At 41.2% G+C, this 13,824-nt stretch overlaps 1 protein-coding gene across 3 annotated transcripts in view; it reads left to right on the top strand.

Moving 5' to 3' along the window:
* The first annotated feature begins 137 nt into the window (after window positions 1-137).
* Window positions 138-13,824, top strand: part of marf1 (meiosis regulator and mRNA stability factor 1) — a 37,523-nt gene continuing 23,836 nt past the window's right edge. For all 3 annotated transcript variants that reach the window (XM_079628000.1, XM_079627999.1, XM_079627998.1), the window contains exons 1-7: window positions 138-257; window positions 643-720; window positions 5,254-5,649; window positions 7,112-7,247; window positions 9,332-9,546; window positions 10,083-10,200; window positions 13,641-13,813. In XM_079628000.1, coding sequence (XP_079484126.1) covers window positions 5,263-5,649; window positions 7,112-7,247; window positions 9,332-9,546; window positions 10,083-10,200; window positions 13,641-13,813 — 1,029 coding nt within the window. In that variant the 5' untranslated portion in view covers window positions 138-257; window positions 643-720; window positions 5,254-5,262. The remainder of the gene's footprint in view (window positions 258-642; window positions 721-5,253; window positions 5,650-7,111; window positions 7,248-9,331; window positions 9,547-10,082; window positions 10,201-13,640; window positions 13,814-13,824) is intronic.

Raw genomic sequence — 13,824 nt, 5'->3', positions numbered from 1 at the left:
GATGATTAAGGGTTGTTTTATGTTTGTATGGTGCTGAACGTATATTTTAATATTTGTCTTGGTAAATTACTCGCACGCAGTTTTCTATTATGTAATTTAAACGATTTAATATTTAGAGGTAAACACTGCAAACCGTTTCCGCTTTCTTGTGGAAGCGATGCTCATTTTACGACATCTGCGTTGGCTTTACGGCACTGATCAGTCGGAAGTCTGGTAACCAGGGAGACTGCGGGCGGCACTGCGGTCAGCGCGAGACGGTGAGTTGTTATTGATTCGAAATCTCTCATTAAATACATTAAACAATCAGTTTTATTAGTCAGATATGTGTTTTTCTAATGTTTCCTCGAAAACTAAACGGCGATTGACAGGGACGGAGCAGTCTATGAGCGAAACACGGTTCATGTGTAAACAAAACAAACACTAAACACAGAAACTCGTGAAAACTAGCCGCGTTTGTGAGACTCTGATTCTCATGTGTCCGTCATTAGCTTTAATTTGACCGATTAACGGCCGTTTGCGTTTGTTTTCATCATTTAAAAGGCCTTTAGTGATGTTTTCCAGTCAGTTATCGCTTGTTGAGCTGATGTAAGTTAACGTTAGTTCAGCACTGGTCTGAGGTCAGGTGTGTTGTTTCTTCTGCAGGTGGTGATGATGTCCGACAGGTGGGATGTTCAGCTGTTGTGAAGGTTCTGCGAACTCACCGACTGCCCACACTCACAGGTGAGATGTTTATGAGGGTTTATACGAGCTGTTGATGTTTTGAAACGCTCATGTAGCACTAAAGTGACCTGTAACCTGGATTGCAAGAGCATTGTGTAAAGCCTTAAAGGGATATTTCCCCCAAAATGAAGATTCAGTCATTAATTAGTTACTCACCCTCATGTCTTTCCAAACCCGTAAGACTTTCGTCCATCTTCAGAACACAAAGGAAGATCTTTTTGAGGAAATCTTCTGTTCCTCCATTGACAGCTACGCAACTACCACTTTGACATAAAGTGTTCGTAAAACTAATTCATGTGAATTTAGTGGTTTAGTCCAAATTTTCTGAAGAGACTCGATCGCTTTATATGATGAATAGATTGAATTTCAGCTTTTATTCACTGATGAGCAAAGATAAACAAAAGCTCAACCGAACCTGCATGACGTGCGAGAACAAACCTCTTGCTGAAGCTCAACTGTGATGCGTAACACGAGAATGAACCTCATTGGCTCTTGCTAAAGCTCAACTGTGATGCGTAACACGAGAATGAACCTCATTGGCTCTTGCTAAAGCTCAACTGTGATGCGTAACACGAGAATGAGCCTCATTGGCTCTTGCTAAAGCTCAACTGTGATGCGTAACACGAGAATGAACCTCATTGGCTCTTGCTGAAGCTCAAATGTGATGCGAAACACGAGAATGAACCTCATTGGCTCTTGCTGAAGCTCAAATGTGATGCGTAACACGAGAATGAACCTCATTGGCTCTTGCTGAAGCTCAAATGTGATGCGTAACACGAGAATGAACCTCATTGGCTCTTGCTAAAGCTCAACTGTGATGCGTAACACGAGAATGAGCCTCATTGGCTCTTGCTAAAGCTCAACTGTGATGCGTAACACGAGAATGAACCTCATTGGCTCTTGCTGAAGCTCAAATGTGATGCGATACACGAGAATGAACCTCATTGGCTCTTGCTGAAGCTCAAATGTGATGCGAAACACGAGAATGAGCCTCATTGGCTCTTGCTAAAGCTCAACTGTGATGCGTAACACGAGAATGAACCTCATTGGCTCTTGCTGAAGCTCAAATGTGATGCGAAACACGAGAATGAACCTCATTGGCTCTTGCTGAAGCTCAAATGTGATGCGAAACACGAGAATGAACCTCATTGGCTCTTGCTAAAGCTCAAATGTGATGCGAAACACGAGAATGAACCTCATTGGCTCTTGCAGAAGCTCAACTGTGATGCGTAACACGAGAATGAACCTCATTGGCTCTTGCTAAAGCTCAACTGTGATGCGTAACACGAGAATGAACCTCATTGGCTCTTGCTAAAGCTCAACTGTGATGCGAAACACGAGAATGAACCTCATTGGCTCTTGCTGAAGCTCAAATGTGATGCGTAACACGAGAATGAACCTCATTGGCTCTTGCTAAAGCTCAAATGTGATGCGTAACACGAGAATGAACCTCATTGGCTCTTGCTAAAGCTCAAATGTGATGCGTAACACGAGAATGAACCTCATTGGCTCTTGCTAAAGCTCAACTGTGATGCGAAACACGAGAATGAACCTCATTGGCTCTTGCTGAAGCTCAAACGTGATGCGTAACACGAGAATGAACCTCATTGGCTCTTGCTGAAGCTCAAATGTGATGCGTAACACAAGAATGAACCTCATTGGCTCTTGCTAAAGCTCAACTGTGATGCGAAACACGAGAATAAACCTCATTGGCTCTTGCTAAAGCTCAACTGTGATGCGAAACACGAGAATGAACCTTATTGGCTCTTGCTAAAGCTCAACTGTGATGCGTAACACGAGAATGAACCTCATTGGCTCTTGCTGAAGCTCAAATGTGATGCGTAACACGAGAATGAACCTCATTGGCTCTTGCTAAAGCTCAAATGTGATGCGTAACACGAGAATAAACCTCATTGGCTCTTGCTAAAGCTCAACTGTGATGCGTAACACGAGAATGAACCTCATAGGCTCTTGCTAAAGCTCAAATGTGATGCGTAACACGAGAATGAACCTCATTGGCTCTTGCTAAAGCTCAAATGTGATGCGTAACACGAGAATGAACCTCATTGGCTTTTGCTAAAGCTCAACTGTGATGCGTAACACGAGAATGAAACTCATTGGCTCTCGCTAAAGCTCAACTGTGATGCGTAACACGAGAATGAACCTCATTGGCTCTTGCTAAAGCTCAACTGTGATGCGTAACATGAGAATGAACCTCATTGGCTCTTGCTGAAGCTCAAATGTGATGCGTAACACGAGAATGAACCTCATTGGCTCTTGCTGAAGCTCAAATGTGATGCGGAACACGAGAATGAACCTCATTGGCTCTTGCTGAAGCTCAAATGTGATGCGTAATACGAGAATGAACCTCATTGGCTCTTGCTGAAGCTCAAATGTGATGCGGAACACGAGAATGAACCTCATTGGCTCTTGCTAAAGCTCAACTGTGATGCGTAACACGAGAATGAACCTCATTGGCTCTTGCTGAAGCTCAACTGTGATGCGTAACACGAGAATGAACCTCATTGGCTCTTGCTGAAGCTCAACTGTGATGCGTAACACGAGAATGAACCTCATTGGCTCTTGCTAAAGCTCAACTGTGATGCGTAACATGAGAATGAACCTCATTGGCTCTTGCTAAAGCTCAAATGTGATGCGTAACACGAGAATGAACCTCATTGGCTCTTGCTAAAGCTCAAATGTGATGCGTAACACGAGAATGAACCTCATTGGCTCTTGCTAAAGCTCAAATGTGATCCGTAACACGAGAATGAACCTCATTGGCTCTTGCTAAAGCTCAAATGTGATGCGTAACACGAGAATGAACCTCATTGGCTCTTGCTAAAGCTCAACTGTGATGCGTAACACGAGAATGAGCCTCATTGGCTCTTGCTAAAGCTCAAATGTGATGCGTAACACGAGAATGAACCTCATTGGCTCTAGCTAAAGCTCAAATGTGATGCGTAACACGAGAATGAACCTCATTGGCTCTTGCTAAAGCTCAACTGTGATGCGTAACACGAGAATGAACCTCATTGGCTCTTGCTAAAGCTCAAATGTGATGCGTAACTCAAGAATGAACCTCATTGGCTCTTGCTAAAGCTCAAATGTGATGCGTAACTCAAGAATGAACCTCATTGGCTCTCGCAAAAGCTCAAATGTGATGCGTAACACGAGAATGAACCTCATTGGCTCTTGCTAAAGCTCAACTGTGATGCGTAACACGAGAATGAACCTCATTGGCTCTTGCTAAAGCTCAACTGTGATGCGTAACACGAGAATGAACCTCATTGGCTCTTGCTAAAGCTCAACTGTGATGCGTAACACGAGAATGAACCTCATTGGCTCTCGCATGTCAAGTGATGGTCCGATTACCACAACTGATGAGTGAGTTGATGAATGTTTATATGTAATATAATGTGTGTACCTTGAAATGCAATGTTAGTTGCTTTGGATAAAAGCGTCTGCCAAATGCATAAATGTAATGTATAATAAAAAAACTATATTCAATCTGTTCATCATATAAAGCGATCGAGTCTCTTCAGAAAATGTAGGACTAAACCGCTCAATTCATATTAATTAGTTTTAAAATCTCTATGATCTTTTTGAAGCATCAAAGTGTCAGTTGTGTAGCTGTCAATGGAGGGACCGAAAGCTCTCAGATTACACTAAAAATATATTTTATATCATTTGTGTTCAGAAGGTCAATGGAAGTCTTATCCTGGGTATAATACAAGTAGAATGCTCTTTTATGAAGTTATTTCACTTAAAGGTGGGGTATGTAATTCTCTTTTTTTTGGCCATTTTTTCAAAATCACTTAAAATCCTATTCCTAACCCACTTACAGCCACTGAGTTAGAAGCACTGAAATAAAAATTAAGCAATTTAATCATCTGTGGATCGGGCAGGACTCGAAAAACTCCAGCCAATCATTTCCAAGACCACCTAGAATCATTGGACAGTAAGTGCGTCAATCAAACGGTCGTACCATCCCCCCCCCCCCATCCATGTCCATGTTCTGTGAATGGGTGGAGTCAAAGGAAAGAAGGCAGGACCATTTGAGTTGTGTATTTTCTAAATCTGCCAGCCGTTTTGCAAATCACACACCCCACCTTTAAGGACTTATTTAGTAAGATTATGCCTGAAAAGCTTTTGGACTTTATATCATGTTAATTTAAAAAAAGCTAATATGACTTGTTTTATTGTATTTATGATAATTTAATTTTTGCCATGAAAATATCCTTAGATGCTGACATGGCATTAAATAAAACAATCTATTGTGGTGGCAAATAATCACTAAAACCTTTTCACAATATTCTAATTTTGAATTTTTCATAAGCCATAATCATCAAAATTATAACAAATAAAGGCTTGAAATATCTCACTTTGCATGTAATTGCTCTATAATATATTAGTTTCACTTTTTAAGTTGAATTACTGAAATAAATGAACTTTTGCACCATATTCTAATTTTTCCAGTTTCACCTGCCGAACATTACATTTCTTCCACCCTATCTGTCTGTGTTTGTCCAGAGCGATTCCATGGAGGTCCGTAAGCCGGTCCTGGAGCTGAAGGACGTGCCCCCGCCGCCCCCCCACAGCACCGGCCCGCACACACACTCGTGTCTCAGCGTAAGCGTGTGTTCCTGCTGTGAAGCAAGCGTTCGTCTGCAGAAGAGCTCGAGCGGCGTCACCGGTGGAGGCTTTCCTCTGTATCTCTCCCGCTCACACTCTCACTCACACACTCCTCCAGCGTCACACTGCGCCGGCCTGAGGCCCACACACACCGGTTCCTCTCTGTGTAAACTCTGTCAGTGTCGTTTCCCACACGGTGACCCGTCCTCACCCCCTCACCTCTGCTCTAACTCACTCCAACACACGGCGCGGTGTGTGGCGGGCGCGCACTGTTTGCAGGACTGCTGGAGAAAGGTTGGTGGATCCGGTCGCTCGCTCACTGGCTGCGTTTACATGCACAACTTCTGTTTCAGTCGGACTGAATTCATCCATGTAGTGTTTACAAGAACGCTAAACAAGTGATCGGGTCGATGTGCGCATTAATGTTACAAGCTTCAAATCGGAATATATTGTTTGACATGCGCACACTGCACGAATATACAGTTTCCCGCTGTTTGCACATAATAACTATGAAGGTACGTTCACACTACAAGCGACTTTGTCGCTGCAGGTCGCTAGTGGGCGTTCCCGCTACTGGTTGCCTAGTAATGTTTGTGAGTGACATTCACGGATGTTTCTCCATGTTGTAGACAACAAATCCGTTTTCTTGCCACTACAAACAAACATTTTGGAAGGAAAATTCAAAATATAAATTGAATCAGTATAACATGCATAATATTAAAGATGAACGAGAAACGAGAAAGTGCTTTTTGCCATCGCGGCTATTTAATTGCAACAAACGGGCAAATACCGTCTATATGTGTTCCAGAAACCAGTCCGGCTCTGAGTCAGTGCTGTGAACACCACTGTATGCACACGGAGATACATCACAACTTATAGCACAGTTTCTGACCGCTAAAATCAGCTTCTCGTTCAGCTGGCCTCTGTCAGAGAGAGACGGATGATCACGCGCGCCACTGACGTCCCTCCTATTGGTTGTCGCTCCCGAAAGTCGCTCTTCATTTGCATAAAGTTAAACCGATCTCAACTTTGTCACGTCGCCAGACACGCCCCATTAGGTCGCCAACGGCCGCGATCACGCGTGTCGCCGGAAAACGCCCCCTCGCCATTGAAATGAATGTCACTGTCGCTTGTAGTGTGAACGCACCGTTATCCTACATTGGTTCTTTTATTTGTTTTAAACGGCGGACTTAATATTTATCCATTTCTGGTCACAATTTGGAGACATTGATCATATGAACTTCTTATATTTATCGCTCAGTAAAAATGCCCAAGACCAGTCGCCTGTGGATGAGAGTCTGAAGCAGGGACTGGTGGTGTGTTGTCCGGCTCCACTTCACACACGCAGAGAAACGAGGATTATAGGATGACAGATACTCATTTATACGACACTTTATTCAACAGGAACAGCAGCTCGTTCTGCGCGTCACTCGTCATTACGCTATTTCTACATCATTGCACATGCGCGGTCCTTTCAGTTTTGGTTTTCAATCCGATCAAGTGTTTATGTTCTCTCGATCGGATTAGAAAAGGAATAAACCTTTCAATCCGATCAAGATTTCATTGGGATCGAGCTCAATCGGATCACGGTGTTTACAGGACGGCTTTTCAGTGCGATTGAGCCGTCAGTCCGATTACTAACGGATTATTTGGTTGCATGTACACGTAGCCACTGATGGCGAGGCAGGAATGTGGTAAAGCGGCTCTCGTGTGGATTCTGCGCTGACATCTGACATCAATCTCTTCTGCTTTTCAGAGTTTGCGTGTCGACTCGGAGAAGGTTTGGCCGAACATTCCTCCGCCCGTCCCGGTGTGCAACGGCTGTGGCGTGACGGGAGTTTCTTCCGACGGTCTTCTGGGTGTCCACTTAGGCAAATCCCCACAGAAATATGGTCAGTACACACACAAAATGCACAGTGTTTTACTCACTCCTGATAGTGGGCTGAGGCCGGCTGCACAAGCTGTGTGTGAGTTACACAACCTAGTTTTGATGAAAAGGAACACAACTTTCTAAATACTTGTGCATTGCACCATTAAATATAGTTACAACATAACTATGTATAAACAAAATATTCAATTATGCTTTAATCACGACCGGAGGATCTCAATTTCAGAGAGAATCCCACCAGCAAAAAGAGGAAAACAGTCTTTATAGAATAGGAGCATGGCAAATGAGACATGATTCATTAAATCAGTTTTCTACAATATGATTGATTCTTATGTATAATTCAGCAAACCCTTCTGGCAAATCCTGATTTCTTGTTTTACTTCACTTTGTTACTCATGAGTTTATATATTTAGACAACTGTCAAGTTTCTCTTCCCCTTTTGTTAGATTCAGACACACACTGACTTTGACTGAAGTGTTGGGGACATTTAGTTTTCAACACCATATAAAAATTAATCCTGCAAGAAAAAGAAATGTCAGTTATGATTCATTTAAAAAAATCCATCACACAGAGAAGATTTACTTCATAAAATTCATAAAGTTATGGCATTAAATGCATATATTGCAAAAAAATTTACCTTCCTCAGTATTTTTGTCCTGTTTTCCAATAAAAAAATCTAAACATCTTTGATACATTAACTTGAGATGATATAAAATGTGAGTTTATGATGATCTTATGCTTAAAACAAGAACTAATATCTTTCAATGAGTTATGAAAACTTCCCTTTGAGTTATGTAAAAAAAATTAGTCCATAGTCCGTTTTTAGCATAAACTCACTTAATTTTGATCAGTTTCACAAAATCTTTTTCTAACAGATTCTTTAATTCAAAGTGACTTGCAAATGATGAGAGCAACAGAAGCAGTCAGTAATGTTATTGTGAATATCTAGTAAATGTATCTTGATTTAAACATTTTTAGACAATTGCACTGGAAAACAAGAAAAATGTTACGAAAGAACATCTTTTTGTGTGGTGTGATCAGAAGATACAGTAAAAGTTGGAGTATTCAAGCTACTTTTCTTTTTCTAAATAAATGAATGTAATGGATATCTTGAAAGTTGTATTTTAAACATCTGAAGTGTCACTAAATACATTGTTTATCCCTAGACATTTACATTTAGAGATCATATTAAATGTACCTACATAAACCCGCAGAAGCTTTGCTATATTTACACGCGCTACATTCTGAACAAATAGTGCAACCGTACAGAGTTAGTTACAAACTAACTAGTGTAGACTATGAGAGACAGACTCCTGAATGGCTGGTGTAACCCTGCAGGAAGTGGACGAGTACTTTTACTGTGCCCTAAAAGTGTGTACTCTTTTTGTGAAGAAAAAGTACATACTTTTGAGTGTCTCAGAAGAGTAGACAAGCTTTGGGACGAACTATCACGTCATGCGTCTTCAACAGTTGCTCTCTGTAACTTCCTGTCACCGTAAACTGGCCTGTCAATCATCTGTCAAAGATAAAATCCTCCATTTAATTTTCTAATGCATCGGAGAGAAATGCAGAAGCTCGTTGATCTGCAGTCTTTCATGACGAGACTCTCCTCATATTGATGCATGATGATGCTTTTAAAAGTTAATGGCCAAACTGATCTTTATAAAAGTCCACATTGTTATTGCAGATGAAAAATAACCAGGATAACGATAAATAAATATTTTTTTTATCATGTTAAACTTTTATTGGTCACCCAAACCTTTCTCTAAACCTCTCACTGTCGCGCATATCCGCCATGCTTTGTAGTTTTTTTTTAACACTACTAATGTTTGTAGTTCCTCCTCCAAATCGCAATGGGTTGTGGGTAATATAAGCCTTTAGAGTGAGCACGGATCCCCACACTTCCAAAATCCACTGGAAATGGTAGATCATCTGGGGACTTCTGGCACTCTTTTCAACGTTTTATGCTTTGTACGAATACGAAGTAAGAAAAGCATTTGTGCAGTGTGGGACACTTACTTTAATCTCACACACTGTTGAGGATGGATGGTGTGGACATTGAGACGCAGGGTGTGTGTTTGTGTGCAGGTTCTTCAGAGAGCGGCGCGCTGGAAACACTGCCCCCCATCGGGGTGTTCTGGGACATCGAGAACTGTGCGGTTCCCAGCGGACGCTCGGCTGCGACGTTGGTGCAGAGACTTCGAGAGCGCTTCTTTCAGGGACACCGTGAGGCCGAGTTCATCTGCGTGTGTGACATCAACAAAGAGAACAAAGCCGTCATCCAGGAGCTCAACAACTGCCAGGTGCGCACGAGCATCACCGATCAACCAGAGCATGATTGTGTTTCACTCGTCAGAAAAAACTGTCCAATGTGACGATCACCTGGTCATCATGAAATATTACAAAGAAAATATCTCACAATAACATGATTAAACCAAGCTATATATATACAAAAACATTTATTTGTAGTTAATGTAATTATATTTTCTTTGCAATATTTGGACTTTCTCTCTTCTGTTTGTCCTGTCGCATGACCAGGTGATTGTCATGTGACTAATGTCATGTGACATCTGATTGTTTGTCACTCACCCTGATGAAGGCTGATTGGCCGCTACGCTTAGGTGTGCCGTTGCTTGTCACCTGTTTTTAAAATCTAAGCCATGAAAGAATAAAGGCTTTTTATGTTTTCTAAAAACTAATTGCTCGAGTGCCTCGGATTGTTTTTTTTTCATATGAGTGAAACTATAGAAACTGAAGTTACAGCACTTCTTGCATTCCTTGTATTCATGATTGTTCCTTATGCATTTGTTTACTGCTGACTTGATGTCGTCCTGCTCAGGTGACGGTGGCCCACATTAACGCCACAGCCAAAAATGCAGCCGATGATAAACTGCGTCAGAGTCTCAGGAGGTTCGCGGACACACACGCTGCTCCCGCTACGGTCATCGTGGTTTCATGTACGTGTCCACAAACACACAACTCAAACATATTCAAGGGGCTTATATCATGACAAATCAGATGTGTCTCTTAGATAAAAGTGCTTGATATAATGGAGCATTGTTAGGGAATTTACAGTTAAAGACCCAATGAGCATATGATCAATTAACACCAGGAGTTAGACGTGCAGTGTGTTTAAGACGAGAGTCGGAATTTTTACTGAAGATAGTTTGTAGTTTCATAAGCAGAAGTTTAGCTTCAAGACTCACAAGGAGTTCGTAGGCCGCTCTCTTACACTGACCACAGCAGTTATACCCTTCACCCAGGTCTAAGATACGTCATTACTTCAGGTGTAATGATTCTGATTGGCTAAGAAATAGATAAACACACATTTTCATAGATTATGCGGCAGACCCTGAAGTTAGGCACGTCGTGACCTTCCGGGTCGCAGATCTGCTTTTCTAGTCGCCAACATGTCGCAGAAAACAAGTCTAATAATGCCACTTGTTCCCTAACCTGTAACCAAGAACACACACACACACACACACACACACACACACACAGCTTCTTCAAGGTTGGATTTGGTCGGGGTCTAACGATAAACGAGAGTATTTTCAAAACATCCAGATAACACATTCTCTCTCTCTCTCAAGGACACTTTAATCTAACACAGTAAAGTAAATGCTTTAAGAAATGGTCACTTAAACTATTGGTTCCAATGACCCTTGTGACATAGTCGTCATTGTGAGCTAGAAGAACAGATATATGTTTTAACACACGTTGAAGACCTTTCTCAAACAAAACAAGTCCATATTTCATTCCTGGAAGCCGGGCTAAATGAGCAAGCACTGTTGCTGTATTCCTGGCTTGGGCCAGACCAAATACAGACATTAGAGAATATGTGTGACCCTGGACCACAAAACCAGTCACATGGGTACATTTTTTTTTTAAATTGAGATTTATACATCTAAAAGCTTGATAGTTTTCCACTGATGTGTGGTTTGTTAGGATAGGACAATATTTGGTCGAGACACAACTATTGAAAATCTGGAATCTGAGGGAGCAAAAAAATGTAAACATTGAGAAAATCTCCTTTAAAGTTGTGCATTTATGTTCACGATTGTGCTGCATTCACTCACAAAAATACATGTTTTATATATTTACGGTAGGACATTTACTAAATAAATTCATGGAACATGATCTTAATATCCTAATGATTTTTGGCATAAAAGAAAAATGTATAATTTTGACCCATACGATGTATAGTTGCTATTGCCACAGATATACCCGTGCGGCTCCAGACTGGGTTTGTGTTACGGGGTCATATATGTGGTCAGGTGGCGTTTTAACACATGTCTGGCTATTTTCATGGCAAGTAACAAGTTTAAATGCTATAAAAGAGCAATTTAAAAAGCGTTTAAATATTTCAGTAATCACACTGGTAACTTCCATAAAGAAGTAAAATCTCATAAGCTTAGAGAAGTCATTCAACTCATTTGATATTTAGAAGGAAAAATATTGATTAATACCTTGATTATAATCACTCATTAGATTGAAGCAGCAGTGAATCTGGATTCCAGAATCCACCCCTTCAACATATGCTATTATTCCTAAACAGCAGAAGAACCAACGATATAATGAGTCGTCTGTGATATCGTAATTGTTTTAACGACGTATGATATGACAAAAAAACACACAACGCATGCATAGCTTGATGTATTCTATTAAAATGCAGTATTTGCCCGTGTCTTGGATTTTGAGGGAAAAAATGCCCCCTTTTTTTTGGGTTTTTGTATATTATATTTATATTGGATTATAGTCAAACATCACATGAGCAAGATTGCAATTTTTCCCGAATATCGGCACGATTGCAAATATGATAATGGATTTTATACAACACTTCAACCAACAAGTTGAGTAACAATTTGCACATAATATTGCCTTTTTTTGTTCTATTTGGCTAATGAGAATAGTTCCAATCCACGGCAGAACTGCTGTGCGTCTCAGAGCAACACACAGCTGTGTTTCGTTACTGAATGAATCCGTGTTTTGAACGAATCGAGTGTCACTAGCAATGTTTCCGTCATCCTGTTTCATTGGGAATTTTAGGATCTCACATTAAAAAACGTTGGACGGAAGCGCCAAGATGCGAATAAATTCTGAAAATATGCATATAAAACCTATGCGCTCATTTAAGGCAGACATCTTTTTTCATCCAATAAGACGACGTGCACATAAACTACGATGGAAACGCACGCGTTTACTGAATAAATCCCTCGATGTGCAACAAACTCGTGTAAATTTCCCTCAGCGTCAGCTGTGATTGGATAACTGGAGTAAGCAGTGGACCAATGGCGTCGCAGCGTCTCTAATGTTGGTTTGGTGTTTCTGAAACGCCGGAGTGGAAGTGTGTGTTCAGAATGAGTGTGTGTAATTCCCTCCAGAAGCGTCTCACACACACGAGTGTGTTCCCGAACACCAGCATCCGAACGCTAGGGAACACGACAGCGCTTACTGAGTTTTACGCGGCGAGACACTCGTTATGATGGAGGGGAAAAGAGAAAGATTGCAGAAATTCAGTTTTATTACTGATAATTTGGGATAATTTCCCAGTAATTGACGATTTTGTTCTCTTGAACACATGGGATGGAAACGCTGCTTTATTCACACATGATTTTTGATATTCCATTTTTGCGCGCAAGTTAAATTCGCAACTTTGTATTGAAAGACAGCTAGAGATTCAATGACAAATTCATAAAGTCCCAAACCTGCCAAGTTACCAGCACAATAACACACTCAGCAAAACAGTCTAATCTGTTTGAGTGAATGATTCAATGACTCATAAAGACTTCACTTGTTTCATTACTGGGTGAATTCATTTTGTTGTTGTTGTAATAACGATTCAATGGCAAATACATTTAACAGTCACTCGTCGCCACCTACTGGTGCAACGATGTCATTAATACAAATATTTATTTCAAGTGTCAAGTTTCTTTTTCGAAGGTGATTTGCTCTAGACACTGAACTATAAATCTCAGATAATCTTGAACGAATCTCTTGAATGAATGATTCAATGACAAATACATTTCACTTGTCGCCTCCTACTGTTGAAATGATGTAATTGATACAAATGTTTATTTCAAGCGTCATTACTTTTTGAAAGGTAGACAATGAACTATAAACTTTGATCCAAGTACTTCTGTGATAATCTGAATTATTGTATCAGAAATAATATACATATACACAACGACTGCTCTCTCTGGCTCAGAACTCGCATCTGAATGTTCGCTGTGATCGTACGTGTTTAATGGACACAGCCAAATCATCGTCGTTTAGGAATAAGATCGCGTGGGTGTTTGCATCAAGACTTTGCTCTTATAACGATTAATTGTGCATTCCACATAACAATCACACTTCACATACAAAAGCGAAACTGAATTTCTGTCTGTCCTTCCCGCAGCGGATGTGAACTTCGCCAGTGAGCTGAGTGACCTGAGGCATCGACACGGTTTCCAGGTGATCCTGGTGCACAAGAGCCAGGCCTCGTCCGCTCTCCTGCAGCACGCACACCTGCGCGTCGCCTTCGAGGAGTTCGTCTCGGACCTGCCGCCCGGGATGGTCGTCAAGTCACAGGTCAGCCTCAC

The sequence above is a fragment of the Phoxinus phoxinus genome, assembly GCF_949152265.1.
Source record: "Phoxinus phoxinus genome assembly, chromosome: 11".
Taxonomy (NCBI): domain Eukaryota; kingdom Metazoa; phylum Chordata; class Actinopteri; order Cypriniformes; family Leuciscidae; genus Phoxinus; species Phoxinus phoxinus.
Note: the sequence above shows the minus strand (reverse complement) of the source record. Positions and strands in the feature narration are given on the sequence as shown.